The sequence below is a fragment of the Thyridium curvatum genome (genome assembly GCF_004353045.1).
Source record: "Thyridium curvatum strain D216 chromosome Unknown NODE_21_length_474914_cov_86.438106, whole genome shotgun sequence".
Lineage (NCBI taxonomy): Eukaryota > Fungi > Ascomycota > Sordariomycetes > Thyridiales > Thyridiaceae > Thyridium > Thyridium curvatum.
This window is the reverse complement of record NW_022156776.1, coordinates 335,274-361,331: the sequence shown is the minus strand read 5'-3', so window position 1 is coordinate 361,331 and position 26,058 is coordinate 335,274. Positions and strand designations below refer to the sequence as shown.

At 57.4% G+C, this 26,058-nt stretch overlaps 8 protein-coding genes across 8 annotated transcripts; 5 read left to right on the top strand and 3 right to left on the bottom strand.

Annotated features, from left to right (window-relative positions):
* Positions 1 to 1,757: 1,757 nt before the first annotated feature.
* On the top strand, positions 1,758 to 4,068 carry E0L32_004475 (uncharacterized protein; the record flags this gene model as incomplete). Its single annotated transcript, XM_031138889.1, has 3 exons — positions 1,758 to 2,769; positions 2,857 to 3,811; positions 3,897 to 4,068. The coding sequence occupies 3 exons, from the start codon at positions 1,758 to 1,760 to the stop codon at positions 4,066 to 4,068; spliced, it is 2,139 nt and encodes a 712-aa protein (XP_030997206.1).
* Positions 4,069 to 5,727: 1,659 nt separating this feature from the next.
* On the top strand, positions 5,728 to 8,142 carry E0L32_004474 (uncharacterized protein; the record flags this gene model as incomplete). The annotated part of the gene is made up of 3 exons (XM_031138888.1): positions 5,728 to 6,398; positions 6,448 to 6,749; positions 6,884 to 8,142. The coding sequence occupies 3 exons, from the start codon at positions 5,728 to 5,730 to the stop codon at positions 8,140 to 8,142; spliced, it is 2,232 nt and encodes a 743-aa protein (XP_030997205.1).
* A 1,030-nt stretch (positions 8,143 to 9,172) lies between these two features.
* On the bottom strand, positions 9,173 to 11,516 carry E0L32_004473 (uncharacterized protein; the record flags this gene model as incomplete). The annotated part of the gene is made up of 2 exons (XM_031138887.1): positions 9,173 to 9,314; positions 9,376 to 11,516. The coding sequence occupies 2 exons, from the start codon at positions 11,514 to 11,516 to the stop codon at positions 9,173 to 9,175; spliced, it is 2,283 nt and encodes a 760-aa protein (XP_030997204.1).
* Positions 11,517 to 13,325: 1,809 nt separating this feature from the next.
* E0L32_004472 (uncharacterized protein) lies at positions 13,326 to 16,972 on the top strand (the record flags this gene model as incomplete). Its single annotated transcript, XM_031138886.1, has 3 exons — positions 13,326 to 13,792; positions 13,866 to 14,597; positions 14,659 to 16,972. 3 exons carry the CDS (start codon positions 13,326 to 13,328, stop codon positions 16,970 to 16,972), a joined length of 3,513 nt encoding a protein of 1,170 aa, XP_030997203.1.
* Positions 16,973 to 17,465: 493 nt separating this feature from the next.
* E0L32_004471 (uncharacterized protein) lies at positions 17,466 to 18,942 on the bottom strand (the record flags this gene model as incomplete). Its single annotated transcript, XM_031138885.1, has 5 exons — positions 17,466 to 17,679; positions 17,745 to 17,803; positions 17,870 to 18,080; positions 18,165 to 18,504; positions 18,603 to 18,942. The coding sequence occupies 5 exons, from the start codon at positions 18,940 to 18,942 to the stop codon at positions 17,466 to 17,468; spliced, it is 1,164 nt and encodes a 387-aa protein (XP_030997202.1).
* A 1,663-nt stretch (positions 18,943 to 20,605) lies between these two features.
* On the top strand, positions 20,606 to 21,297 carry E0L32_004470 (uncharacterized protein; the record flags this gene model as incomplete). The annotated part of the gene is made up of 3 exons (XM_031138884.1): positions 20,606 to 20,730; positions 20,794 to 20,845; positions 20,917 to 21,297. 3 exons carry the CDS (start codon positions 20,606 to 20,608, stop codon positions 21,295 to 21,297), a joined length of 558 nt encoding a protein of 185 aa, XP_030997201.1.
* Positions 21,298 to 21,534: 237 nt separating this feature from the next.
* E0L32_004469 (uncharacterized protein) lies at positions 21,535 to 22,902 on the top strand (the record flags this gene model as incomplete). Its single annotated transcript, XM_031138883.1, has 2 exons — positions 21,535 to 22,302; positions 22,354 to 22,902. The coding sequence occupies 2 exons, from the start codon at positions 21,535 to 21,537 to the stop codon at positions 22,900 to 22,902; spliced, it is 1,317 nt and encodes a 438-aa protein (XP_030997200.1).
* A 616-nt stretch (positions 22,903 to 23,518) lies between these two features.
* Positions 23,519 to 25,475, bottom strand: E0L32_004468 (uncharacterized protein; the record flags this gene model as incomplete). The annotated part of the gene is made up of 11 exons (XM_031138882.1): positions 23,519 to 23,732; positions 23,800 to 23,854; positions 23,925 to 24,031; positions 24,092 to 24,114; positions 24,182 to 24,204; positions 24,260 to 24,358; positions 24,436 to 24,516; positions 24,575 to 24,620; positions 24,789 to 24,849; positions 24,961 to 25,055; positions 25,359 to 25,475. The coding sequence occupies 11 exons, from the start codon at positions 25,473 to 25,475 to the stop codon at positions 23,519 to 23,521; spliced, it is 921 nt and encodes a 306-aa protein (XP_030997199.1).
* Positions 25,476 to 26,058: the final 583 nt, after the last annotated feature.

The window sequence follows — 26,058 nt, the reverse complement described above, 5'->3', positions numbered from 1 at the left end:
CTGTATCATAGAACTGTATTACCAAAAAGCAGCACTTGCCATGCGTGGCAGCGAGTCAATACATTTTTCATAGAACGCAATGAGTAACTGAACAAAGCAAAGCAGTCATATTGTGCTCCTCTCAGATCGGCCAATCAATTCGTGAGAAGGCTGTGGAAAGGTATCTCGATCCCTTTTCGGAAGAATTGAGTTGAGCGTATCTCTGAGCCTGCACTCATCACTACTACTATCCACACTAACTCTTTATTGCACAGCCTTGGGACCAAGCAAGGCCGGCCTCTCTCCCTTGTTGAGTCTTGAATCATGCCACATGACCGCGTTATGACGGCGGAGGCTCCAAAGATGGAGCAGCAAAGGGGTGCTAGTGGGAGTTTAATCACGTTCTAGACTTGCAAGACGCCTTGTTATCTACGACCTAGAGGTAGGTAACTAGGTACAGCCTTGGCTTACTCTGAGATGCGCTGCTCTAGCACCGGGCTGGTCGGTACGCTGGGCGTCGAACAGCGGAGGTAAAGACGATCCGTCCTGTTGTACTTGTACTGGTAAAACTGGGCCGTTGACGCTTCTTACGAGCTCCAAGTTCTCATTCGACAATTCCGGCTTTGAAACCCGCCCGTAAAAAGATGCAAATGGATCAATGGATGGATGGATACAATTCAGGCCTCGCCCACTGCTAGTCTCGACTAGATTTGACCTCGGGAGCAGCCCTTGTACTGAATGAAGCTGAAGCGGGGGGAGCTTTGGGCCCTGAAAACGACCTGAAGCGGGGCACCTCAGCGACAACAGCGGGCTGGCTGGGGCCACTGTCGGCCTGTTGGTGGTGGTGTCGGGGTGGTTTGATTCAATTGACCAGACCTGACTGGCCCGAGGGACTTTGGACTTTGGGGCCATTGGTCGACGACACTCTTCCTCCACCCGATCCGAAACTCGCAACTCCAAAAACACCGAGAAAGCAGCAGGCCGGCATCTTTTTTTCTCGAGAGAGGAGAAACAAGTGTACCAGCTCCGCCCTGCAGGCTCGCGTCTTTTGCGTCTCACCACTGATCGCCTCGCGCTTGGCAGGCGTCACCATCATCCCTTTATTCTCCGTGAGGATCGTCGGCGGGCTGGCGGTGGTGCTGCTGCCGCACGTTTTAGTTAGTTCGTCGAGGCAGGATCTTGGCATTCACAAGTCGAGGCCGCCACCCCGTTTAGGCACCCTCGACTGGACGACAGGGCAGAGGGCAGCCCACAGGACACAGCACACAGCACACAGGACGGACAGCGCATTCGACACGCCCTCAGAGTCAAGTCATGTTCTAAGACCTTCCAGAGAGGAGAGACCCCCCTTCTGCCACAGCCACAGACAGCTCTTTGCAACAACAACATGCGAAGTCTGCGAATTGATTTCCATCCCCGACCGCCAACCATCATCCCCCGCTAGAACGAGCAGAGGCTCCAGCTGTACGACAGAACCTTGGAACATTTCTCCTCCATTCCCACATACATACATACATACACACACCCACGCTCACGCTCACGCTCACGCACACGCACACACGCAATACCGACTCGACTCTTGGCAGATAAGACAAAGCTGTCACGTTCCCGCGTCCAATCGACATCCTCCCGACCCCTCACTTTGGGAGATTCGCATTTCTCTGCGCACCCTGCGCAACCTGCGCATCTGGCCTTGAGAAAGCCTCGCAAACCCTCTGCAACGATATTCAAAAACAAAACACAGGCGGCCTGAATAGGTCGCGGCAAAGCCCTCCAGCATGTCGCATCAAGCCATGTCCATGGAGGCGATGCTAGACGAGGAGCGTAGGGAGGTCCTGGCCTTGCTCGAGAGGCGCCCCGCCGCTAGGAGGTCCGACAGCGCCAACGACGTGCGGTCCTCGTCCCCCTTCACCACTCCTCGGTCGCCGGTCCGGAGCATGCTCGACATCGGCGGGCCCGTGCCCGCGCCCGCGCCCGCGACCCGCAGCCTGCTGGACGTCGACAGCCCGCCCCCGTCGGCCACGAGACAGACCTTCAGCGAGCGCGGCTCCTCGCCCGAGGGCTCGGTGCTGTCGCACACCCGGAGCATGTCGGACGCCGCGTCCAAGCCGCCCGCCGACCTGGGCCCCTGGTCGACGTCGCGCAGCAAGGACCCCACCGCCGCCTACCAGTTCTCCGACATCATCACCAGCAAGTCGGGCCCGGCGCTGCCCAAGCGGGTGAGCCAGGGAGGCAAGCGCGCCAGCAACTCGATGGCCGAGCTGCTGCGCAGCGGGGACCTGTCGAACCTCGTGTTCCCCGGCGAGAGGGGTAGGCACTCGTCCACCGGCGGCGCCACGGGCAGACCCGGCGCCGCCGGCGGAAAGTCCAAGTCTCCCCACAACCGCCTGGGCGTCCGCTCGCAGTCCCCCGCGCTGCTCTCCGGGCGGCAGCTGAGCCCGGCCGGGCGGGCCGTGCTCGACGACGGGCGCACGGTGGACATCAACCACGCCTACAGGCGCCTGTCGGACGCGAACCTCGCCTGGGGCGGCGGCAGTCTTAGCGAGCTGGCGCGGAGGAAGCAGTCGGAGGAGCAGTCCAACACGGGCCGGCTGGCTAAGGTCTACTTCACGCCCGACGGAGAGGCCCTCCCGGAGGAGAGCAGCGACGACGACGGGCCCAGTTCGACGGACGAGGAAGGCGAGCGTGGCAGGAAGACGGAGCGCCCCTCGACCGGCTCGGACCCGGATCCCGCCTTGACCAAGGAGGCCCGGAAGACGCTCAGCCTCCTGGCGGCTGCCGAAGAAGAGAGTAAGTTGGGTCCCCCGAGGTAGTGATCATCCACTTGTACAAAGAGCTGTGAAATTGATTTATTTTTGTGTGTTGTGTTTGCTACAGGGAAACAGGTGGCCGCGTCGCAGCCGGCGTACAAGTACAGGTCGCTCTTTGACGAGCCAGAGATCACGGTCACGAACCCGTCCGGGGAGAAGGTCAAGCAGGACAAGTCTGGGGTGCATCCGTCTACGAGCTTCGATGTGCCGTCGAGGTCTGGGTCCCGCACGCCGATGGACTCGGAGGAGGAGCAGGACTACACGGACATCAAGCGGGCGCAGAAGCTGTCGTTCTCGACGACGCCCGTCATGTCGAACCCGGACACGCACCGGGCGATCCGCATCATCTACCGGGGCGACTACGGCAAGATCCAGAAGGAGGCCGAGGAGGAGCACATGCGGCTGCGCAAGTACCTGGTGGCGACGGACATGAGCGAGGAGTCGACGCACGCGCTCGAGTGGGCGATCGGCACGGTGCTGCGCGACGGCGACACGCTGATCGCGCTGTACTGCGTCGACGAGGAGACGGGCATCGTGACGGGCGACGGGGCGCTGGTGCCCGACGAGCCGGGCGCCATGAAGGAGCAGGCGGCGGCCATCAACGCCGTGGCCAACAACAACAACAACAACACCAACAACAGCAGCACGGCGGCGGCGGCGGCGGCGGGGTCGGGGTCGGGGTCGTCGTCGGCGCCGCCGTCGACGACGCAGCTGCCGCTGATGACGCTCGGCGGCGCGGCGGGGGGCAGGCCGCTGACGCGGGCGCAGGAGCTCTCGCAGGTGGCGTCGTCGCCGGCGCCGAGCGTGCGGGAGCGGTCCAAGGCCGAGGAGGAGCGGTTCCGGGCGATCCAGGACATCACGGAGCGGGTGACGAAGCTGCTGCGCAAGACGAGGCTGCAGGTGCGCGTCATCGTCGAGGTGCTGCACTGCAAGAACCCCAAGCATTTGATTACGGAGGTCATTGACGTGGTCAACCCGACGCTGGTGATCCTGGGCAGCCGCGGGAGGAGTGCTCTGAAGGGGTAAGTTGTCCCGCAGAATTCTTCCGAAGAGAGAGACAGAGACACAGAGTGTGTGCTAACAAGTCTGAACTATACGAACGAATAGTGTCATCCTGGGGTCCTTCTCCAACTACCTGGTCACCAAGAGCTCGGTGCCCGTCATGGTGGCGCGCAAGCGGCTGCGGAAGCAGGGCAAGTACAAGCGGCCGGCCGTCAACCAGGTCAACAACCTGAGCAACCCGACGGCCAAGTCTCTTGCGAGCGCGAAGATTGACTAAAATTACGGGTGTGTGTGTGTGTTCTATCTGGCTTGGCTTGGCTCTATGGGTTTTCGCCTCTTTTTACTTTTTTTGGGGAGGAAAGGAGATTGGGGGAGGGGAGCAATCAGGACGGAAATATAGCAGGAGACTTATTGATAGCGTTATAGCAAAACCCTTTTCATCCATCCGTAGGTAGCTTTGGGGAGGAGGGGGCGGAAGCCGAGGGCTCTTTGTGCTTTGAGGGGGGCGTTTGCTCACTTTTCTTTTTTTTTTTGGCTCTGTCAGGCCCGTGTGCCTGATCTCACTCAGAATGTTAGAAAGATGATACACCTCTTTTTTTTTTTCTTCTGGTGACTGAAAAAGCCTGTGGCTGGAGTTCTTGCTAAGTCCAGGTAATGTGTGTAGTCTATCGTTCTCGCGCGAAGTCGCCTAAAGGCTAGGCAGTTGCTGACTTGTCGGTCATGGTGCATTCATTCCATGACACAATCAAAGGTAAGCCAGTGAGTGAGGGGGCGGGCAGCTTCAACATGTCATCGGGCCACGACAGAGGACGGACTGGTGTTCAGATGATGGCTTTTTTTCTGTTTTTTGTTTACCATTTGTTTACCATTTGTTTACCATTTGTTTACAGGAGAGCTGGCTGCTACTGGACAGACAGACAGACAGGCTCGCGATTCTCTTCCTGTTTGCCCAGAAGTGCGTGCATGCATATGTATATATATGCAATGGAACCGTTCCGGTTCGTCGTGCCCTATCAGAAGGTGTGAATTCGGCATGCAAGCACTCAACTTTGAGAGCAAGCCGTCCGAGCTAACTAGTTGGGCCCCGTCCGTCGTGTAAACAATTCGAGGGATCCGAGACACAGGATTCGCCCGGCCGTGGCTGGAAAGGGGGGGTGGGAGGGAGGGGCCGGAGGAGCGGGGAGGGGAGACAAGGAAAAGACAAAAAGAGGCGAGAGAGAGAGAGAGAGGGGGGGGGGGCGGGCCTCGAAAGACGGCCAGGCCACTCCCTTGCGTGGTTGGTGATGGGTGGTGATTGGGCCGCGGAGGAGGTCCACGGTTGTGGTTGTGTTCGAACTTGAAACGACGGGCCTCTCCCAGCCTCTCGATTTCCACCACATGGCCCTCCCTGGCGAGGAGGGTGCGTGCGGCCCTACCATTTTTCGAAAGAGATAGATGTTGAATGTTTCCTTTGTCTCCCAAGTAGTTTGTTGTAGGTGACATACATTCAGTAGGATTCTTCTTTGCATGCTTCCTCGGCTGGCTGTGACAAGGGGTGCTGAGTTTCTCGACTTACACCGGACGCGGGCCCTCATTACCTACAAGCACCAACCACGGCCAAGCATGCACCCTTGACGGAACCACCCCCCCAGGCACCCAACAGCTGAACTTGTACTCGAATCTACCTCGAATTCTTTCTCTTACCTTTTCAATACGATCGAAAACGTCTACGCTCTGGAGATCTTTCACATAGACTTGGCGAACTCGGCACCCGCCAAATCAGCATTGCCCGTCTATCTATCTATTCATCCCATTGAGTGCGAGAGAGAGAGAGAGAGAGCGCAATTCACCTACTCACTCGACGGCCCGAACCACCACTGAGCCCTCGCCGGACTCCTTTGCGACAGGGGACGTTGCTGGGCTCTTTTTCGCCGGCCCGCCCGCGCGGGTTCTCCAGATGCCTTCGCTCCTGACCGTGAACAACAACGTCTCGCTGCTCACCGTCAACATCGCCCCGAGCACCTTCCTGGCATCGCTGACCCTCTCGCTGGTCTTCCTGTCGCTCTACCTGCCCCGCACGCCCGCCCTGCCCAGCTTCCCCGTGTTCTGGAAGCGCAAGACTGCTGCGGCCACTGTCGCGACTGCGGAGATCGACCCGCGAGTTATCGAACTACCCGAGGAGGAGGACGACGACGACGACGAACACGACGACAACCGGCTCCTGTACCGCCGTCCGCTGCCAGCCCTCCCGGCGGCGAAACCACACAAGAAGAAGAAGAAGAGAGAAAGCCGCCTGGCCGCCATCTTAGCCGCCGGTAGTCGCAGTAGCAGTCCCACAACCACAACCACCACCACCCAGCTGACAGCAGAGGAGGAGGAGGAGGAAAAAGAAAACCGACGGGATGGCAGCAGCCGCCTCGGACGCCTCGCCGCCCGGCTTCGCGCCCTCAACAACAAGCCCCTCCCGGCCCCGGCCCCCCTTCCTCTACCCGCCGACCCACTCGGGCTTCCTGACGGGCGACGACGACACAGACGGGAGCATGATGATGATGGACGACGACGACGACGACCATCCGCATCATCACCACTACTACGCGGCGGGGGACGAGGCGGCCTCGGACTCGGCTGGTGGGTACAGCCCGCCCGCGTGGAGGCGCCTCGGCAACGGCGACCGCAGCTCCGGCTTCTGGCGCAAGACGGATAACATCCTCGGCGGTGGCCGCCGTGGGTCGCGCGAGTCCAGCCCCGGCGACACCGATGACGAGGTCGACGACATACTGGCGCGGGCCGCGCGGACGCGCCTGCCGACGGGGAGCGTGAGCCCGGAGAAGGAGAGGAGCCCCGAGCCGCCCGAGGCCGCCGCCGCCGCCGAGGAGGAGGCCACGGTGAAAGTGGAGCCCGGGGTCAAGAGGGAAGGGCAAGGGGACGGGGATGATGTCAAGGTTCCTGTTCTGGCGAGGGATGCCGTGCCCGAGAACTGTACGTTTCCCCCCCCCCCCCCCCTTTTGTTCCCTTTGTTGGCAAACGGGATGGATGGGTTGAATTATAAAATCCCACCATTTGAGCCCTCAACCGACCGAACTCCCCACGAACTAACAAAGGCAATTAATTAGACATCCGCTTCGCCGTCCGCGCAGAAGTCCTCCAGCGAACCGAGCCCGTCGAGGCGGCCGTCAACTTTGTCCGGCGCCGGGTCCGCGCCATGACCAGGTCCTGGGCGCACCTCTTCTGCTCCGTCCTCGTCGGCGTCCTGTCCCTCTCGGCCCTGCGCTCGCTCTTCTCGCCCGCGGCGCCCCGGCCCGTGCCGGACCTCGTCAAAGTCGCCGGCATCGCGCGCTCCTTCGAGCCCCTCATCTACTACTCGGAGAGCGGCGTGCAGCAGGTCGGCGACCTGCAGGCCACGGGCGTCGCCGTCTGGGACCTCGGCGAGAGCGTGCGCTCGAGCAACATGACCTCGGCGCCCATCATCGTGCGCGAGCTCGACGCCCTCAGCGACAGCCTCAAGGCGCTCGCCGTCGAGCTGACGCGCTTCTTCGCCAACGTCGACGGCGACGTCGACAGCATCCTCATCGTCATGGACTGGGCCCGCCGCGAGCTCGCCCAGGCCGCCCGCGGCCCCGCCTCCCCGGCGCCCCTGGCCGCCGCCTACGACAACATCCACAACCTGCTCTCCGCCGCGGGCGTCCTCGAGGACGCCGCGACGGGCCGCCCCACGCGCCTCGGCGCCCTGGCGGCCTCGCTCTTCGGGCCCTCGAGCCCGCAGCGCGCGCGCGCGGCCCTGCAGCGCACGTTCGCCGAGTTCCTCGCCGTGCTCGAGGACGCCATCGCGTCCGAGCTGCAGCACAGCCTCGCCCTCTTCGCCCTCTTCGAGGCCATCGACCGCCAGTTCCTCAACCTCGCCCGCGCCGTCGCCCGCGAGGTCTCGGCCCAGGACGAGCGCCACGCCGACCTGCTCTCGGGCCTCTGGACGCGCATCCTCGGCCCCCGCGCCGCGGACCTGCGCAAGTACGAGCGCAACCGGGACCTGCTGCGCGACGTGCGGGAGCGCACGGTGCGCGATAAAGGGTTATTGGTCGAGCACAACCACCGCCTGCTCGCGCTCAAGGCCAGCCTCGAGAGCCTGCGCCGCAAGCTCGTGAGCCCGCTCGTGCGCGGCGCCGCGGCCGGCGGCAACGGCAGCGGCGGCGGCGGCGGCGGCGGCGGCACGCTGCTCGGCGTCGAGGAGCAGATCCGCGGGCTCGAGGACGTCGGCGTCTACCTCGAGGGCGTGCGCACGCGGCAGAAGAGCAGGCTCATGGAGGTGCTGTACGGCGCCGACAAGAGGAGGGGGATCGAGAATGTCGCTGCTGCGGGGTCTGCGGGATCATCATAATGAACGGGGTGAGGCGAGGGGCGAATTGAATCCCGTCTTGCCTTTTTTTCTCTTTGCTTTTCTTCTTTTTTTGGGATACAAAACACGATTCATGGCTTTATGGGATGTTTTGGGATCTGCATTTTCTTTATCCCCAGGGCAAGTCCTCTCAACCCTTCCTCATCTCTACATCATGTATGTCACCATTCGACGAGTTGGAGGACGGAGAACAAAGGCGTTCTTGGGCGGGGACGAGCCAGAGTCCAAAGACACACACAGGCAGCCAAGGGTATGTATCACGGACAGCGGCGCATTGCATCTTCCCACATTTAGGAGTTAACACACGAACCTCTAGAAGGACGGGCTATCTATCCGTCCTGTTTGTATCTAAACAAGCTAGCATTTCTTCCAATTTCACTTGCATGACCACCACCCATTCCACTTCATCTTGTGCGTGATGAGCCCATGAGCCAGCCAGAAGCAAATCATACATGCACGCACAGCGAGCCACCAAGAGCATTAAGAATTTCTCGTTATTCTATCAAATTGCAAGAGCCCAATCTGTAGGGACACAGGCGATTTGCAGACTGCAAAAGGGGGGGAATAAATGATAGTCCTCCGCGCAGGAGACCACCCGCGAGGGTATTGCAAGATCGAACCAGATGATGCGGCAGCAAAAAGCGCCGTCAAGAGCATCAGAGAGACCTTGGCCCAAAAAAACATCCATAACCATATAACGCCGATAAGGGTCGCGGCTGAAAGAACCGCCCCTTTTACCAGATGTCCGACCAGAAAGCCAAGTCTATCAAGTACAAGAGGTGCTTTTATCGTTGCCAGGCTGGGCAGACATGCGAGCAACACAAGTCACCCGCTGCAACATCGGTATCAAAACTTTTCCGAAGGATCGTCGTGAGATCGCCGCCTCGAGCCCAAGTCAAATGCCGGACCTTGCGAGGAATAATCGAGATTCCGTAAGAAAAAGGGAAGAATAGCTTTAAAAATGAGAAAGAAGTGGTATCATCCATGGCATTCCATCAAATCGAGCTTTGACTTATGCCTTCTCCTCGGCCTTGGCCTCCTCCTTGGGGGCCTCGGCACCCTCGGCACCCTCACCGCCCTGGGCCTTGACGTACTCCTGGTAAACGCCCATAGCCTCGTCGACCTTGGCCTTCAAGGCGTCATCGTTGTCGATCCTGAGGTATTCATTAGTAAGAGGGATTTCGGTGGAAACAGTAGGATTCGAATGATACTTACAGGGCAAGAAGCTCGGTGTTGTCCATCTCGAGCAGCATACCGGTGATCTTGCCGGCGAGAGAAGGCTGGATGGCCGAGATCTTGGGGAAGATGGCCTCGCCGAGAAGCTGCTTCTGCTGAGCAGGAGGAGCGCTCTGCAGCTGAGCCGACAGAGCAGAAGAAGCGCCCTCAGCAGCGCCACGGCCAGCCTGAGCACCAGCGGGGAAGTTCTGGTTGCGACCGCCAGCGCCGCGGCCCTGGCCCTGTCGAGCGTTGGGAGGGAAGCCCTGCATGCCGGGGCCCATGTTGCCGGGCATCGACTGCATGGGGCCACGGCCACCGCGACCGCCGGGAATGGCAGCCTGCTGCAGCTGCTGCATGGCAGCGAGGTACTGGGGGTTGTTGGGCTGGGGGAAGGGGACACCAGGAGGGAACTGGCCAGGCATGCCGTACATGGGAGGCATCTGCTGGCCAGCCATGGCACCGCGGCCACCCTGCTGTCCGGCGAAACCACCGGGGAACTGACCGGGACGACCGCCCTGGGCGCCGGGCATACCCATGCCGGGCTGGGGGAAGGGCATGCCGCGTCCAGCGGGAGGCATGCCGAATCCGGGCTGCTGGCCGGCGGCGTAGAAGACAGGGGGTTGCATGAACTGCTGAGGGATGGCGGCAGCGGCCTGCTGCATGCGGAGCTGGTTGCGAGCTTGGATACTAGCCTCAAGCTGGCTCTTGCGGACATCCTTGCGCTGGGCCAGAGCCACGTAGAGGGGCTTGCCGTTGACCATGCGCTGGTTCATCTCGGCGACGGCCTTGGTGGCGTCGTCGGGGTTGCTGAAGCAGACGAAGCCGAAGCCCTTGCTCTTGCCGAGCTTCTTGTCGCCGCTCTTCTTGTCCTTGTCGTCCGACTTCTTGTCCTCAGACTCCTCGGTCGCCTCCTTGGGCTCCTTGGGCTCGTCCTTGGACTCGCCCTCCTTGTTCTCCTTCTTCTCGTCCTCCTTGGCGGCGTCCTCCTCGGAGAAAGAGTCGCGCATGACCTTGGCGGAGGTGATGGGGCCGAACTCGGAGAACATCTGGCGCAGCTTGTCGTCATCAACGTCGTCATCGAGGTTCTTGATGTAGAGGTTGACACCTTGGTACTTGTTAGCCTTCTCAAGGCGAGCGGCCTCGTACGACTTGCGCAGCTCCTCCTCGCGCTCGTGCTTCTTCTGGGCACGGCCGACATAGAGGTCCTGGCCGCGGAAGTCCTTGCCGTTGAGCTCGTCGACGGCCTTGGCGGCGGCCTCGTGGGTGGTGAAGTTAACAAAGCCGAAGCCACGGCTCTTGCCGGTCTCCTGGTCGCGGGCAAGCGACGACGAAGTAACATCGCCGTACTTCTCGAACAGGTCGCGGAACTCGTCGTCGGTGGCCTCGGGGTTGATGTTCTTGACGTAGACGTTGGTGAAGTTGGCCTTCATCTCCTCGAACTTGGACTGGCGGTCCTTCTTGGGGATGTGGTGGCCGACGTAGACCTTCTTCTCGTTCAGCAACATGCCGTTAACATGCTTGATGGCCTGGGCGGCAGCCTCATCGGTCTCGTAGTGGACGAAACCGTAGCCCTTGGAGTTTCCAGCCTCGTCCTGGGCAACCTTGCAGCTGAGGATGTTACCGAAAGCGGCAAAGGTGTCGTGGAGAGCCTTGTTGTCGATGGCGACATCGAGGTTCTTGATGAAGACGTTGCCCTGGCCAGTCTTTCGCAGGGCAGGGTCACGCTGGGACCACATGATGCGGCAGGGGCGACCCTTGATCAGAGTGTAGTTGAGCTCCTCGAGAGCCTTCTCGCCGTCAGCGGTGGTGTTGTAGTTGACGTAGGCGTAGCCGAGAGAGCGGCGAGTAACGGCATCACGGCAGACACGGATGGACGCGACCGAACCGATCTGGGAGAAGAGCTCGAAGAGCATAGCCTCGGTGACGGAGGGGTCGAGCTCGCCAACATAGAGGGAGGCAGAGGCCTGGGGGTTGGGGGCGGCCGAGCTGGGGGTGGGAGCCGAGGCATCGGCATCGTCGCCCTGGAAGTTGCCAGCCTCGACGTTGGTGTTGATGGCAGGAGCGCTCTTCTCGCCACCGTTGAGGGAGGCGTTGCCAAGGTCGGCAGCGAGCTGGTCAACAGCGCCGTTGGAAGCCATTGTTACGGGTTGGTTTCAAAGACGCGAAAAGTCCTGCAGGGTACGAGCAGACGATTAGTAAAAATGTATTGGACAGATGATGAAGGCGTATCGGGGAGCAGCGCCTAGTGAATCGCGCGTGCTCCTGTGCTGCTGTCTGTCGCAAGAGCGAAGGTCGGAGGTGGGATTCGGGGGGGAGTGGCTACCTTGAAGGAGAAACCTGGGAATGATGAGACTGCTTCGGATAGGAAGAAGTCTTCTGATATATGAAGCCGGTGGATCAAACCAAAGACTTCAGTGATAGGCGATGATTGAGGAAGGAAAAGGTGCTGGATAAAGGTCTTTCCCAATGGATGGTTCTTGAAGAAAGAATTGTCGGGTTGACAGGCGAAAGGTCTCCTGGGGAGGGACTGAGGGATGTTGAAAGGTATCTTTTTTTTCTGGATTTTCAATTTTTTTTGTGAGTTTGTGATGAAGAGAAAAAGATCTCTTTTCGGACAGATGAGACGCGTACGGAAGCCGTACTGCAAATCTGAACCTGGGAGGGGATTGCGATTCTTTGTGGTAAAAGGGTCGTGTGAAGTCGGTGGGAAGGGGAGAGAGAAAATGAGGGTAGACAAAAATTATTTAAACGGCCCTTGGCTCTAGCTTTTTTTTTTCTGGGCGGTCTTTTGCTGCTACCAAGAGAGGAGGTACCACCACTCTATTTGGCGGTGGCCAGTGAAATGAAAAATTTCCCACAAAAGGTGGTGTGGGCGTGCATTACTTGTACTGTGTGTGGGTGTGAGCAGAAGGTACGTACCGCCACCCGCTGTAGCACTCCTACGCCTGATACCTTTCAGATGATTTCTGGCCCTCACCATGTGCGTCTCAAGAATTTCTTAGTATTATTGGCAAGGTGTGTGTGCCTTACCTGAGGTGCAACCAAGCACCGAGCAAATGATATAGCAGGCACGCGAGGTTATCCCAATGCGTGTTTACACATTTTGAGCCATTTTGGTGCTCCGTAGCTGGGGATTATGTACCTGAAAGTACATAGGTAAATCAGTTAAAGGTTTACACTTGCCTGCACTCACTGCCGCGTTCTCTTCTCGCAGCTGCTTCCAGAGATTAAGTACTTCTGCCTTTGTACAATATTCTCTTGAAGAAAACCCACCAAGTGCGACCCTTCTTTATTCTGGCATGTATTTACTGGGGTAGGATGGCCCGCAAGGGTACCTGCCGTGCTTTTGTGCCTGGTCTGGTACCTATGAGCCTTATCGTTATCGAGGTCGAGGTTGTTATCGATAACGAACACTACTGGACTAACTACTTGGATTGACAGTTCAGATTGGATGCAACTGTGCTGTGAGACCCCCTGTACTTTGGCGGTATGGCTTCCACTTTAGTGGACTGGTCGCCTGGAACCTGGTGAGCCTGGGACTCTGGATTCGCCTCCCTGACTCACCAGCAGGCAAGCCTGAACTTTCTAGAAGCCAAAAGCTCGCTTGCTACGGGTGGTCAATCAGTCATTCCCGCCCCAGCTAGATCCAGTTGGAGTCGCATACATGCAATATCAACAACCTCACACCCAAGTTTAATGCGCAGGCATCTGCTGCCCTTCCTTCAAGCCCCAGTGCATGACTCCTTATCTAGAAAAACCCACCTCCAAACACCGAGTCCTCCTCGCAACCAGGACTTCGCGAATCAATGTCGGCAACCAACCTTCACTTGCACCTTATCGCATCCCCGGCCAGGTGATCAGCACAGGCTCCGAGCTTGCTTGTGCTCCGTTGGTAGCTGTCGTCCTTCCTCGTCGCCTTCCCTAGGTAACTCGACAACCCCACTATCATGTTTCCCACCTTCACAGGCAACTCCCGCCGCACCCGGAACGTCAACCTCAGCGGCCAGAAGAACAAGAACCCCTTCGCCGCCACTGCCTTCTCTCCTTCCGCCGCCGCCGGTGCCTCCAAGACCGTCGCCGATGCTCAGGCCGAGCGCCGCCAGCGTCAGGTCGAGCGGGACCGCCTCAAGGCCGCCCAGCAGATCCAGCGCTCATGGAGAGGCCACGCGGTACGGCAGAGCGTCAAGAACACGCGCCGGGCCGAGTTCGACGAGCTCTATAGCTCCGGAGAAGCCGATGGACTCGGCCTACGGCTCCAACTCGCTCTGCCCCTCTTCTTCGCCTTCTTCGACGCCTCCAACAAGACCGACCTTGAGCGTCTGGGCCTCCTCGTGGCCGACCTAGAGAAGGGGGGATGCAAATCGTTCGCACGCCAAAGACAGATCCTTCAAGCCTTGGTCGAGGCTCTCCAGCAGTAAGCTCCCATCTGAACAAACCCTTGTCACATCGTCGCAGTCCCGACTAACAGATACATTCAAACCGTCCAGGTCCGCTCCTGTCGTCCACCCCCAGCTCTTGCTGCTCCTCCTCCGAATCATCCACGCAAACCCCCATGTCTTGGTCGATAGGTGTCAACAGTACTACTATATGTTATCAAAATACTTCCAACAACAGCCCAGCACTCAAGATCGTACACTCCTGTTGCAGGCTGCCTATGCGCCCCTTATTTCCGGCTGCCTTCTCGATGGGCCGAATGCGCACCATGAGCCATGGCTAACATCCCCAACCCATCAGGCTGCAGACGAAAAGAGAGCCATAAGTCTAGCAGATGTTACGCTTCAAGAAGCTTACGGAGCATTCGCCTCAGTCCTCCTGATCTCCGCCCCGGGCCTGTCATCTCAAACGAGCACTTTCGCGCGCCATGTTAGCATAAGCAAGCTCGCTTTCGCCATACTACGACTGTATGCTTCGCCTCGACTCGAGAAGCTGTCGCGAGACCACTTGCTTTGGCTACTCGCCCACTTCATAGCCCTGCAGAAGGCCCAAAAAGATACGCGTCGAGAGATGCTGTACCTCAAGGCTCTCTACGTTCAGCTGTCGGCGCTCAACAGTGATATTCGCCAGCGTCTTGATACGTCGGGCAATCCCGAACCTAGCGGTGACGAACTGTTCAATAATGATCAGCAGATTGGCTCTCCGCTGCCGTCCTTTGTGTCGGAACACCTCTTGTCTCTAGTCGATCGTGATGAGCTCTCCCTATTACTAGAGCAACTCAAGTTGTAAGTCACATCCGAGAAAGTTCTGGTTCGTCCCTTTCCTGCTAACTTGGAATACCTGCAGAGACCACTCGAAAGTTGCAGAACACAGTGTTGACATTGCAAGCTTATTGGCAGGCTACACACTTGTCCTGCTGCGATGCTTCCCCAGCCAAGCAGAAGATATTCGCATGCGCCTCTACCTGACCGACGTCACATCCACGGAAGGACGGACCCCATCTGTCAAGTTCTTCTGGAATGCAGTGCGGAAGACAGAGGCCTTTGCCCGCGTTGTCTCCAACCCCGAGGCAACTCTCACCTTTCTTCTACAGAGAAATCACTTCCCCGGCTCTGCCAATGATTCGGTGTGGGACCGAGAGTGGAGAACTATTCTCCTTTTCTTGGAACTTTACATCTTTGTTCTCAGGCTAACCGACGATGAAGACTTTCGTGCGGGCTTTCGTGCTGGGTTGTCCGAGGGGGCCGCTCCATCCCGAGTTCAGCAGTGTGCTATGACGCTGGATGAGCTGAAATCTTTGACGCTTTTCCTCAAGAACCTAGCCTTCACATTGCAATACCACGCAGCCGAGCTTCTCCAGGATAGCTCAGGCAGGTCGCAGCCAGGCTCTCAGGTACATACGCAGACATTCAACGTGATTTCTGGAATGGACTTCTCCGACTTCAAAACCCTCGTGACCACGAGTGTCCGGCTGCTGTACGAGCGCGACTCTCGTCGCCCGTTCCTGCCTGCGGGTCACTGGCTGATGACGTCCAAATTTGATATGGAGGCCTTCCTGTCCGCTGTCGTCCTCGAGCAGGAGCAACAAGCCGACATGCGAGACACCGAGGATGGTGATGATGATCAAGACGCGGACAACGACGCTATGGACGTCGACCACCAAGCCATCACTCTGGCCGGCCAGCGCCGGTCGAGATATGCCATGATGGAATCGTTCAGGCAGCGTCAAAGGAAAGCCCAGCGGGAGAGGACACTGGCCCTCATCGGCCCCAAGCTGGCTGTTCTGAAGAACATGCCTTATGTGATCCCCTTCGACATCAGGGTGCAGATCTTCCGACAGTTTGTGTTTCTCGACAAGCACAGGAGGAGACATGGCAACATTGACCCCGATCAGTGGCGCATGTATATGGTCAGCCAAAACGGAGGAGGCTGGAATCCAAACAACATTGCCATGAGACAGGTCCTGGGCAAACATACCGCTACCATCAAACGCGGCCAGCTCTTCACGGATGCGTTCCGGCAGTTTTTCCCTCTCGGAGAAGGTCTGAAGGAGCCAATCCAGATTACTTTTATGGACAAGTTCGACACCGAAGAGGCCGGCATCGACGGCGGAGGTGTCACAAAGGAGTTTCTGGTCAGCGTCACACGAGAGGCCTTTAGCAACGAGCATGCCTTGTTTGTTAGCAACAGCCACAACGCGCTGTATCCCAACCCCTGTGCTCTCGACCAGGCCGCAGAAACCCTTCGTGCTGCAGGGGTCCCGAAAGACTCCGAAGGCTGGAACGCGCATATCAAGAACCTCCTTGAGCGGTTCGAGTTCCTCGGTCGGGTGGTGGGAAAGTGTCTGTACGAGGGAATACTTATCGATGTCGCCTTCGCGGGCTTCTTTCTCCTCAACTGGACCTGGGCGGGCACAGACTCTTCGACGACCCCCCGCGCCAACATCAACGACCTGCGCGAGTTGGACGAGGAGCTCTACCAGGGCATGCTGCAGCTCAAGCACTACCCGGGCGACGTGGCCGAGCTGGGCCTCGACTTCACCATCAGCGACCAGGTCTCGCAGCCCGGCGAGCCCGTGCGGACCGTGACGCGCGAGCTCGTGCCCGGCGGCGAGCACCAGCCCGTGACCAACGAGAACCGGCCGCTGTACATCTCGTACGTGGCGCGGCACCGGCTCGCGCGGCAGCCCTGGGCGCAGACGCGCGCCTTCATCCGCGGCCTGTCGCAGATCATCGACCCGGCCTGGCTGTCCATGTTCAACCAGTCGGAGCTGCAGCGGCTCGTGGGCGGCGACTCGTCCGAGATCGACGTCGAGGACCTGCGCCGCCACACGGTCTACTCGGGCCTGTACGCCGTCGGCGACGACGGCCAGGAGCACCCCACCGTCCGGCTCTTCTGGCGCGTCATGCACGAGCTGCGCGACGAGGAGCGCCGCGACGTGCTCAAGTACGTCACGTCGACGCCGCGGGCCCCGCTCCTGGGCTTCGCGCAGCTCGAGCCCAAGTTCAGCATCCGGGACGGCGGCAGGGACCAGGACCGGCTGCCGAGCGCCAGCACGTGCGTCAACCTGCTCAAGCTGCCGCAGTACGAGACGGCCGAGGTGCTGAAGAGCAAGCTGCTGTACGCCGTCACGTCGGGGGCTGGGTTCGACCTTAGCTAGGTTAGGTTAGGTTTGGCTGGGCGTTGGGGTAATGGAGATGGAGATTGGAGAGGAGAGGAGAAAGTTTTGGCGGTGGAGGCCCAAAGTGATTAGACAGAATCACTGTGAAGAATGGGGGAGCGTGTACTTAGATCAACAGCGATTACTTGCATTGTTTGCGTCGGGCTTTTTATTTTTCACTGGGTCAGGGGAGGGCATACCGGCGTCTGTTTTGTGGCCTTTTATGTCTCTTGACGGAGATGTAGCGAGCCTAGCGAGGAAGAATTGCGTATGAATGGAGAAACAGATCAACAACATATGTGGAAGTCTGAGAGAGTGTCTTGTCGAGAGCTGTGATCGTAAGGAGGTCGCGGTCTCAAGGAGGGCTGGACCTCGCCGTCAATGTGGTCCGGGAAGATCGTATCATATCAATCGGGTTGGACGAGAGGCTTTATTAAACAAAGATCTCTCCTACCGGGCTAAAAGCGTTCACATGCTACGCAGTTTCGGATGTCTAAGCGCGCAAAAGGCTCATTGGGGCTATTTTGACAGTCTTGTTCGTTCTCATATCCTCATGATTGTCAAACCCAGTGTCCACACCTTGTCTGTAAACAAGACCAGAGAGATCGAGGAAATCCCAGACGTCAGCATTCAACAGCTTCAACATGAGCCCAAGTACAACATGGCCTTTGCATAAAGCTCTGAACTGTTCAAGCTCAGGGACAAGCCTGTAGAATTAATAGACCTCCACCGTATTCCCCATTTCATTGCTCAAAAGAGCTTCGGGACAAACCTCGGCGTGTTCTTCTTCCACTGCTGGTAGTCTTTCCTGTCACCGTATCGCTTGTCGTACTTGAATCACACACAAGTTAGCATGCATGATCCGTGGAAAGTCGGCCTTGTGACCTTTGCACTAACCTTCTTCTCGCTCAACGGCACACCGCTCACTTTCAGCAGGAGGAACGTCGTGAACAACGGGCTCACAGCCGCCAAGGCCGCCACGCCCAGCCTCCCGCCGAGGCCGCCGAAGCCCAGCGCCGCCTGGGCCGGTTTGCTTGCAAGGGCGCCGGCGGCGAGGGTCGCGATGCCGGTCCACAGCGTCGACTCGCCGAAATAATTGGGGAATTGACTATTGTTTTTTTTTTCTGATCAGCTACCGTGCCCTTCCTTGAGATGAACCTGGTACCGCCGCCAGCTAGGAGAAAGGGCTTACCTCGTGCTCCACAAGCCCCGGGTCATAAACTCCTCGTCGTGCTGCTTGGCCTTCTTCTCGGCCATCCACCGGCTCTTCTGCCGGTCGGCCACGACCTCGAAGCCGAGGCCGCCCGCGTACAGGCCCAGGCCCAGCGCGTCGGTCAGGCCCACGAGGGCGCCCGCGGACGCCAGCGCCGCGGCGGGCACCGAGTTGAGCGCGACGACGGGCATGAGCACGAGCGAGACCCAGGTCGCCTGCGCCATCCAGGCGGCGAAGAACTTGGGCGGGGACTTTTTGATCTCGTCGAAGCGCGAGTCGCTGCCCTGCTGGGTGATGCGCTGGAAGAGGTAGCTCCCGACTATGTGTCGAGGGAAAGGGTCATGTCAGCAAGAGCGTGGGCTCTATCTCATGCGATCGGAGTAATCTAAGAAATGGGTTGGGTTGGTCCACACGTACGCCTGATCGTCCAGATGGCGGCCGCACCGCTCAGCGCGACCTGGCGCCAGTTCAGCGCCGCGCCCGAGGGGTTGGTGAAGGGCTCGAGCAGGCTGGGCAGCTGGAGGGGCGCGCCGCCCGCGGCGCGCGCGCGCAGGGCGGGCAGGTACAGGCTCAGCGCGATGACGGTCAGGTGCGTCAGGGAGCCGGAGAGGTCGTAGAAGCGCTCCGACTGGGCGAGGATGGAGGGCACGGCGAAGGCGGCCTGGATGGCGAAGGCGGCGCCGACGCTGGGCACGAGCGTGCGCAGCAGCGGGCTGCGGAAGTTTGTCGCGCGGAGGAGCGAGTTGAGGAACGACATTCTTCTGGCTTGCTGTTTTGGTGTCTTCCCTTCTTCGTCTTATTATGTCCGCTTCACTTCTGCGGTGGAGGAGAGCGCGATCAGCAATTTGTGGTTGGGGGGCATGGAGATATATTTCCTATGGGCTTGGAAGGGAGGTTTCCCTTTATGTATGATACGAGGGAGGTGTTATGTGTCCCGTCTTACTGCATGTGAGATGAAACAGACGATGGTGACGACATGATTCATGATGGGGTAGGGCTGATGGGGGACCCGTGCGCCCCGGGAGACCGGCCGCTAAAGAAAACGCCCCGCTTGGTGCCACTTCAGCCCCGATCCGAGCGGACCGAAGACTCCCGCAGATCGCGGCGGCCAAGGAACGACACGTTCGGCAGAGATTGAAGTTTTGAAAGGAATACTCCCTGTAGGTTAAGTGGGATAAATTCGAGACGTTGTCCTAAAAAGGTCACGCATTTCCTCATATCTCTGAGGGTATTGCACTAACATCTGATGCAAGACTTGATCATTGCTGCAGCAAAAGTGAACAAGCATGCAGCAGGGAGCATCAATAGTCACACCTTGACTGGACAATATTTTGAGGAAATAAGTAATGTGAGAATCAGTAGATCCGGACTAGACAGTGGGATAACACGTCTGCATCTCAAATCATCTACTGATCCGTGATGAACATCACCTTTGATCAAGTCTCAATTCAGTCCGTTCATACTTCAGCCCTGCTCTCATGCTCGTGATGATTTGGAATAGATCACGATTGGATCAGATTCATTTAGATCAGATTCTTCTTGATCTCTTCCTTCTTGGTGCTGACCAGCACCTTCCACTTCTTCTCGATCAGTCTCCTCAAGCGGCCCCTTCAACTTCTTCTTGATCACTATTTCTCAATCAGGTTTTCTGATCAATATCTTTTACAGCATCTTCAATCCACATCCTTCTGCTTCACAAATTTTATTCTCATCAGAAGCCTCTCTGTTGATCCTCATTTCTCCTCAATCCCACATTCACGATCCCGGGTCCTTCCCAATTCGCCTCTTCTTGCTATCAGATCACCCTTTCACTCAATCTCCCCTGGAGATATATGATCAATACTTGACCTCATTCATTTCCCTCATTGACCGAGGTCTCTCTTTACTTCTTTCCTTCTTTCCTTGAGCACCTCAATTCCTTTCCCTGGGCAATCTTCAAAAGCGTGGTTCCATTCCAAGACCAGTCATCTCCTCCACTTTCTCATCTCAACTTGAACGGCATTCACATGCAGATGATCAACTACCGTGTGCCATTCTCTTCACCAGTATAAGCAGCGACTGGCAAACATCTTCTTCTAGCAGCAGCAAGCTTAGCATCTCTCCTCACAAGCCTCACAAGTATCTTGCCTCACAATCCTTGCAAGTATCTTCCTCACATAATATCTTTCCCACTCATTGGTGCACAATCACAGTATAGAAGTTCATCACAACGCATTTGGTAGCCTTGAGATCTTGATCACTTCACAGCGAGAAGAAGGTATGTGAGCTTTCTCGGATTTGACCAGCCTATCACCCTTTCCTAATTTTTCTTCATATGATCGAATACACAGCCTTGGTTTTCACTCTATTTTCTGAGGACCTGAAACTAACATTAGATCTTCTAGCATTCGCATCTTGCAACCATTCTGCGTGCATAAAGCATGTCGGACACTGATGATCCCGCCAACAATGACATCTGCGCGAAGCCATCATGCATCGGACTGAGACATACAGTCACAGCGCAGGCTGAGCTAATCAATTTCCTCAACAGCCGTATTGATGACCTGTGAGTCAAGTGTGCATTACCAATGGCTGATAACGATCAAAGCTAATTTTGAGTTTTCCATAGGAACCGTGAGCTCATCGAGACGAAAATACCTGTTCCGCGCGCCCATACCAGGGTATGAATCACATATCCGTCACTCCTTCATTTATACCTCGTGAGATTATATACTAAATTATTGATTGGCAGTCCTGGTTTTACCATCTCTTGATTGGCGAAATGCCTTACAACGAGGTGTGGAGACTCAGCCAGATGGAGGAGAACATGTCTGCCTCTATCAAGATTGCTCATCCCGACATTGTCTTCGTGGAGGGCCCCTTGGCGGCTCCTTTCGGCCTGAACCTTGGCGGTTTTCAGATCCAGCACCCAGAGAATGCTCTTCCCTCGCCCGTCTCGGATATCGAGGCTCTCAGCCCCATTGGACTGAACGACCTGCCTCCAGATTGTCTCGCTAGAATCTTTGAGATGGCGCTTTTCAAAGAAGGGAAGCTTGTGCACTGCAATTCCCGTCTCGATCCTTACAACCCGCCCCGTCGGGAAGATATGCCACTGGCCGATGATGCGTTCTAGGAGACACACTCGGGACTTGTGAACGGCTTCCACTACGGCCCATCGAAAGAATGCAGCATCGCCAACTGCCTGCGCCCAAATGATGTGCTCAGTCTCCTCCTGGTCTGCCGGCGGTTCTACTGGCTTGGCGTCCATTGCTTCTACGGGCTCAACACGTTCGCATTCAGCAGCCTAGGGGAGTTCGGGCGCTTTTGTCGGGGAATCAAAGGCCGGCTCCACAGGGTCTGTCATATCGAGATGATGTGGCACGGTAGCCAGTACCTGACCAATAGGCGTCAGTTTGAGAGGCGGAACGGACGCAAGACCAAAATCTACCGCTCGAAGCGCACAGAGGTCCTTGACTTTCTCCTCAAGATGCGTCGCCTGAGGACTTTAGTCGTCCATCTGGATGAGAGCAGCTCGTGGCGCAAGAGGCGCGGGCATGAGCCCTGGGACGTAATCGACTACCACGAGAGTCGGTCGCGTGGATACCCGCAGTACAGGCTGCTCAGAAAGCTACACACCATCCAGGGCCTTGATAGCATTCTGATGCTCCGTGACATGGAGTCTGTCAGAATCAACGACGTTAAAGCCCATGCTGAGAGCCTCGCCGCGGGCATTGATCAGAGGATTCCCTCATGGGACTGGAGCTTCAGGAACGACATCGCAAGCCAGGTCACGCAGCCGAAGTGCGCGCGCCGCCGCCGCGATGCGGAGCTTCGTCACCTTGATCCGCTAGGGGACTATGTGCCTACTGCAGATGATTGGGCCATCGTCACTCGCTGGTTCACAGACCCACCGGGCGTCGTCCCTAACGGGCAATCTGAGCATGATCTCATGGATGTGCAGACCCCAAGCGTCGGTTCGTCTGATGATGATTCTTCTAACAGCGGCCCGGACACTGACTCTGACTCGCCACACCCCCCCGGTGGCGGCGGACCAGGCGGTGACGGACCAGGCGGCGGCGACTCAGATGATGACTCGGACCATAGTGATTCCGATGGAGCCAAGGCAAGCTCCCCGATGGTCATTGCAGATTCCGAGGCGGAGGATGCTAGCCTGGGCAACCCAGATTAGGAAATGGGAAGCCTAGGCCTGAGCTCCGAGGGCGAGGAGAACATCAACCAGTCGCACGAGAGTGATGATGCCGACGACGATATGGACGAGGACTCAGACGATGATGAGCAGGATAGCGAGCAGGATGACGACGATTTCCATGGTATTGAGCAGAGTGAGCTTCCAGAGTTTGACGCCAAGAGTGAAGCTTCAGACGGATCTGGCATTGCGATGGACATCGACGAGTACGAGCCGGATCGGGAGCGAAGGGATCATGAGCGGCGTGACCGCCAGGGAAGCGCGGCCAGCGAGGAAAGCGAGTCGATGTTCATCCCCAACGACACGCCTTCCAGGGCCAGCAGTGAGGCCATCATCGATCTGACCGGGGACGAACCCGGCCTGGCGGATGACAGCCAGGGAAAGCGTTCGCAGTCTCTCTCTCCTGACGGGGAAGGTGACGACGAGGGTGGAGGTGACAAGCGGGCCCAGACGTATTCCCCCCTGATGGATATCGACGAAGAGATGGTGGTGGTGGGTGTTGAGCGTTTCGTCTCTGAGCCTTGGTTTTGATTGCTTGATTGATCGAACGGGGGAGGGCTTCAGACCGAAGGGGGCCATGACCACACTGGCGATTATCCCACTGCCTGCGAGCTGCAGCCACATGCTACGATGCTGCGATGAATTTTTCCATCACTACACCATTGACCACTACACTCACTGACTTCCCCCTCTTGAATTGAGGACTACTATTCCCTTCCCTTCACCAGCGTTACCATCTTTGCTCCTCCTTACATCGAAATACGCGTTGAAGTCGAGATAGGAGCAAAGCAGAGCGTAGATCCACTATTAGCAGAATTGACATCGTTGAGTTTCAGTCGTTGTCCCATGCTATCTGTGTTGATTCCGTGATCTGAACGTGACGAGAACATGAACACAGCTTCTCTTCGTTCAAAGAGCCACTGTACTCCACATGATCTGCCGATTGCCTCGGACGAACAGGGGACTCTCTATTGGTGTCGACGAGTCCTAGTACATGAATGCATTTGTATCTGTCTAAAGTGTTGCGCGAACAATGTGCCACTAGTATACCATGATAAGAAAGCAAATGAAGTCCATCGCGGTGCAGCAGAAACCTCCCACCTCCGACAAAAACGAAACCGACGACTCCCCTCGCCTCGCCTTTTCTCTATTTGCCATCCCGCATCTTCTCGAACAGCTCGATTATTTGCGTGAACACGACGAGGAGGATACCTCCACCGGGGCCCAGACGCAGGACCTTGGGCAGGAAACCGCGGTAGAGGGCGCCGAAGCCTTCCTCCTTGGCGACGGTCGCGAGCGCAGGGTAGGCCCAGTTGTACTTGGGGGCAACGCCGGGCACCCTGGGGGCGTTCTGGACGCGACTGAGAGATGATGTCTGTCAGCGAATTTTTTGAGGGCGGTCAGTTTGCAACGAGAGGTGAAGCTTACGATTTGACCACATCCATGGGGGTGTTGAGAATGGTACCGACGGTTCCTCCAACGGCTATTGGATGATTGTTAGCGATACTGGTAACGTAAACTGGTGCAGGACTTTGGGGGCTGCTGCTACTTACTACCGGCGAGGATGTCGTTCCTCAGCTTGGCGGCCTTGGACTCGGCGGCCGGGAGCAACTGCCTGACCTGGAAGATGCAGCCGAAATAACCGGCGTTCCAGAGGATGCTGTGTTGATGTTAGCAACGGTACCAGTGGGGGACTAATGAACGAAGAGGGGGCAATTACTGTCTGTGCATGGTGCTCTCCAGCTGAAGTGATGTAAGTTTTGTCAGCAGCAGTCTTTCGTGTATTGACTCAGAGACTATGAGCACTCACGCCTTGGTACATGGCGAGCACTCCTTGAGTGAAAGTCAGCAACACTGCGGCGCAACAAAATGGTATCCAGATACGTACCCTCATTCTTGATGACCTTGGTCAACACATCGACGGGGCCATTGTAAAGATGGGCCGAAGCCTTATTCTGAAGTCGGATCTTGACAAGCTCAAAAGGAACTGTTCGGCGTTAGTAACTGGCCGGTGATCATACATGGTGTACCACAAGGGGGGATGGAAGAGAGCTCCTCACTTACCGACAACAAAAGACTCCGTGGCTCCTGCGGTGGCTCCAGTAAGAACGGAAAGACCCTGAGTCATCTTCTCTTGGCCAAAAGCTGCGATCCGGAAGCGTTAGGGAGTGATAGTCTTGTAGGCGATGTTCTGGAAGCTCACCTTTCCGGTAGACCTTGCCCCACTCGTCATTGGCAGCAAATTTAATCTGTTCAGAGGCTCATTTCCGTCAGCGATGCATGTATTTTGATACCCAGAGGGAGGAAAAACCAGGATGGTAGCTCAAATGCGCAGGTTTTGACCTTTGCTACAGATGGCACCACCACAGCTCTTTCTCTCGTTGGCGGGGCCATTTCAGTGTAAGAGGAGCCCTTACCGCGCGCTTCGGAGCCTCCATCAATATCGGGGCAGTGATGCCTCGGTAGATTCGTGCAAATCTGTTCCGTTTTGCTTGGTTAGCCATCTGGAGGGCCCGGCTGGTGGGCCGATAACGGGCCCGGGCTCAGGTCCGGATCCGGAGGCTGGAGCGGGAACGGGGGCCGACTCACCCCTCATTCTTGACAATGTCGGACAAGGTGCTGACAATGCCGGCGCTCTTTCCAGTGGCAAGCTGTTGGCGAGTCTTGACCGTGTCGAGGGGGTACTGTTAAGAGTGTTAGCTTCGGTCGAGTTCAACAAGCGACGTCCCACCACATCGCACTACGACTGATGCGCCAAGTGCGGAAGGCTATGCCTGCAGCACCGCTCGTAGTAGATATCAACCCGAAGTGCGAGAGACCGAGATTTGGGGGAAACGAGGCTGGCATACCACTGTCGACTTTTGTCAGCAAGACATGTCATGGAAGGCAGACCGGGATAGACAGTCAACTTACTGACACAGATCTCCGAGACACCCGCCACCGCGCCTTTGTGAAAAAGATCATGTTAGCCTCCTCTTCTTGTTCACGGTCTCCTCGTCTTCTCGGGGGAGAGGTTTTCGGGACCCGTCGTCTTGAGGGAAGGCTATTGTGTTACCCGCGGCGAACTGGTAGATGAAGGGAAGAGGCTTCTTTTCCTGCGACATTTTGGCGGATTCGAGCTGTCCGAGGGCCCTTAGATCAGTATTTCGAACGAGAGTAGGCCAATTGACGTGTTCACTCACATGCGGCTTGAGGTGTACCGGAGGGGGGGGGAGGTGTATGTCTGTGATCACGCGCGCAACGACAACGTGAATGGAGGTTCGAGGAAATAATTTATTTTGTCGCGAAAATGGCGGAACCAAAGATTCGAGCGCCGCCGCCGTCGTTCTCCGTTCAGGTCTCCGCAGATCGCTTGCTTCGCGCATCAAATGGCACCATTGGTATTAAACACCGCAAAAGAGGTACGTGGGTACCTGGCGCCTGGGCCGCTGCAGGGGTTGATTAGCGCAGTCCCCAGAAATTTACTGAGTGGAGCTCCCCAGACGTCCGAAGTCGCACGGCCGTTGACCCGGGCCTCGAGGTACTCTGAGAGGTCGATCATGAATGACAGTACAAGCACTTCACGCAGCGCGCTTAATCCTGCTCCGTATCTACCCTCGATGTGGAAGGCCGACCCGAACAAGACTGTCGACCAAGAGTATTTGCTACGGTACATTCTGCTGCAGGGGTATGGCAGCCTATCTACGA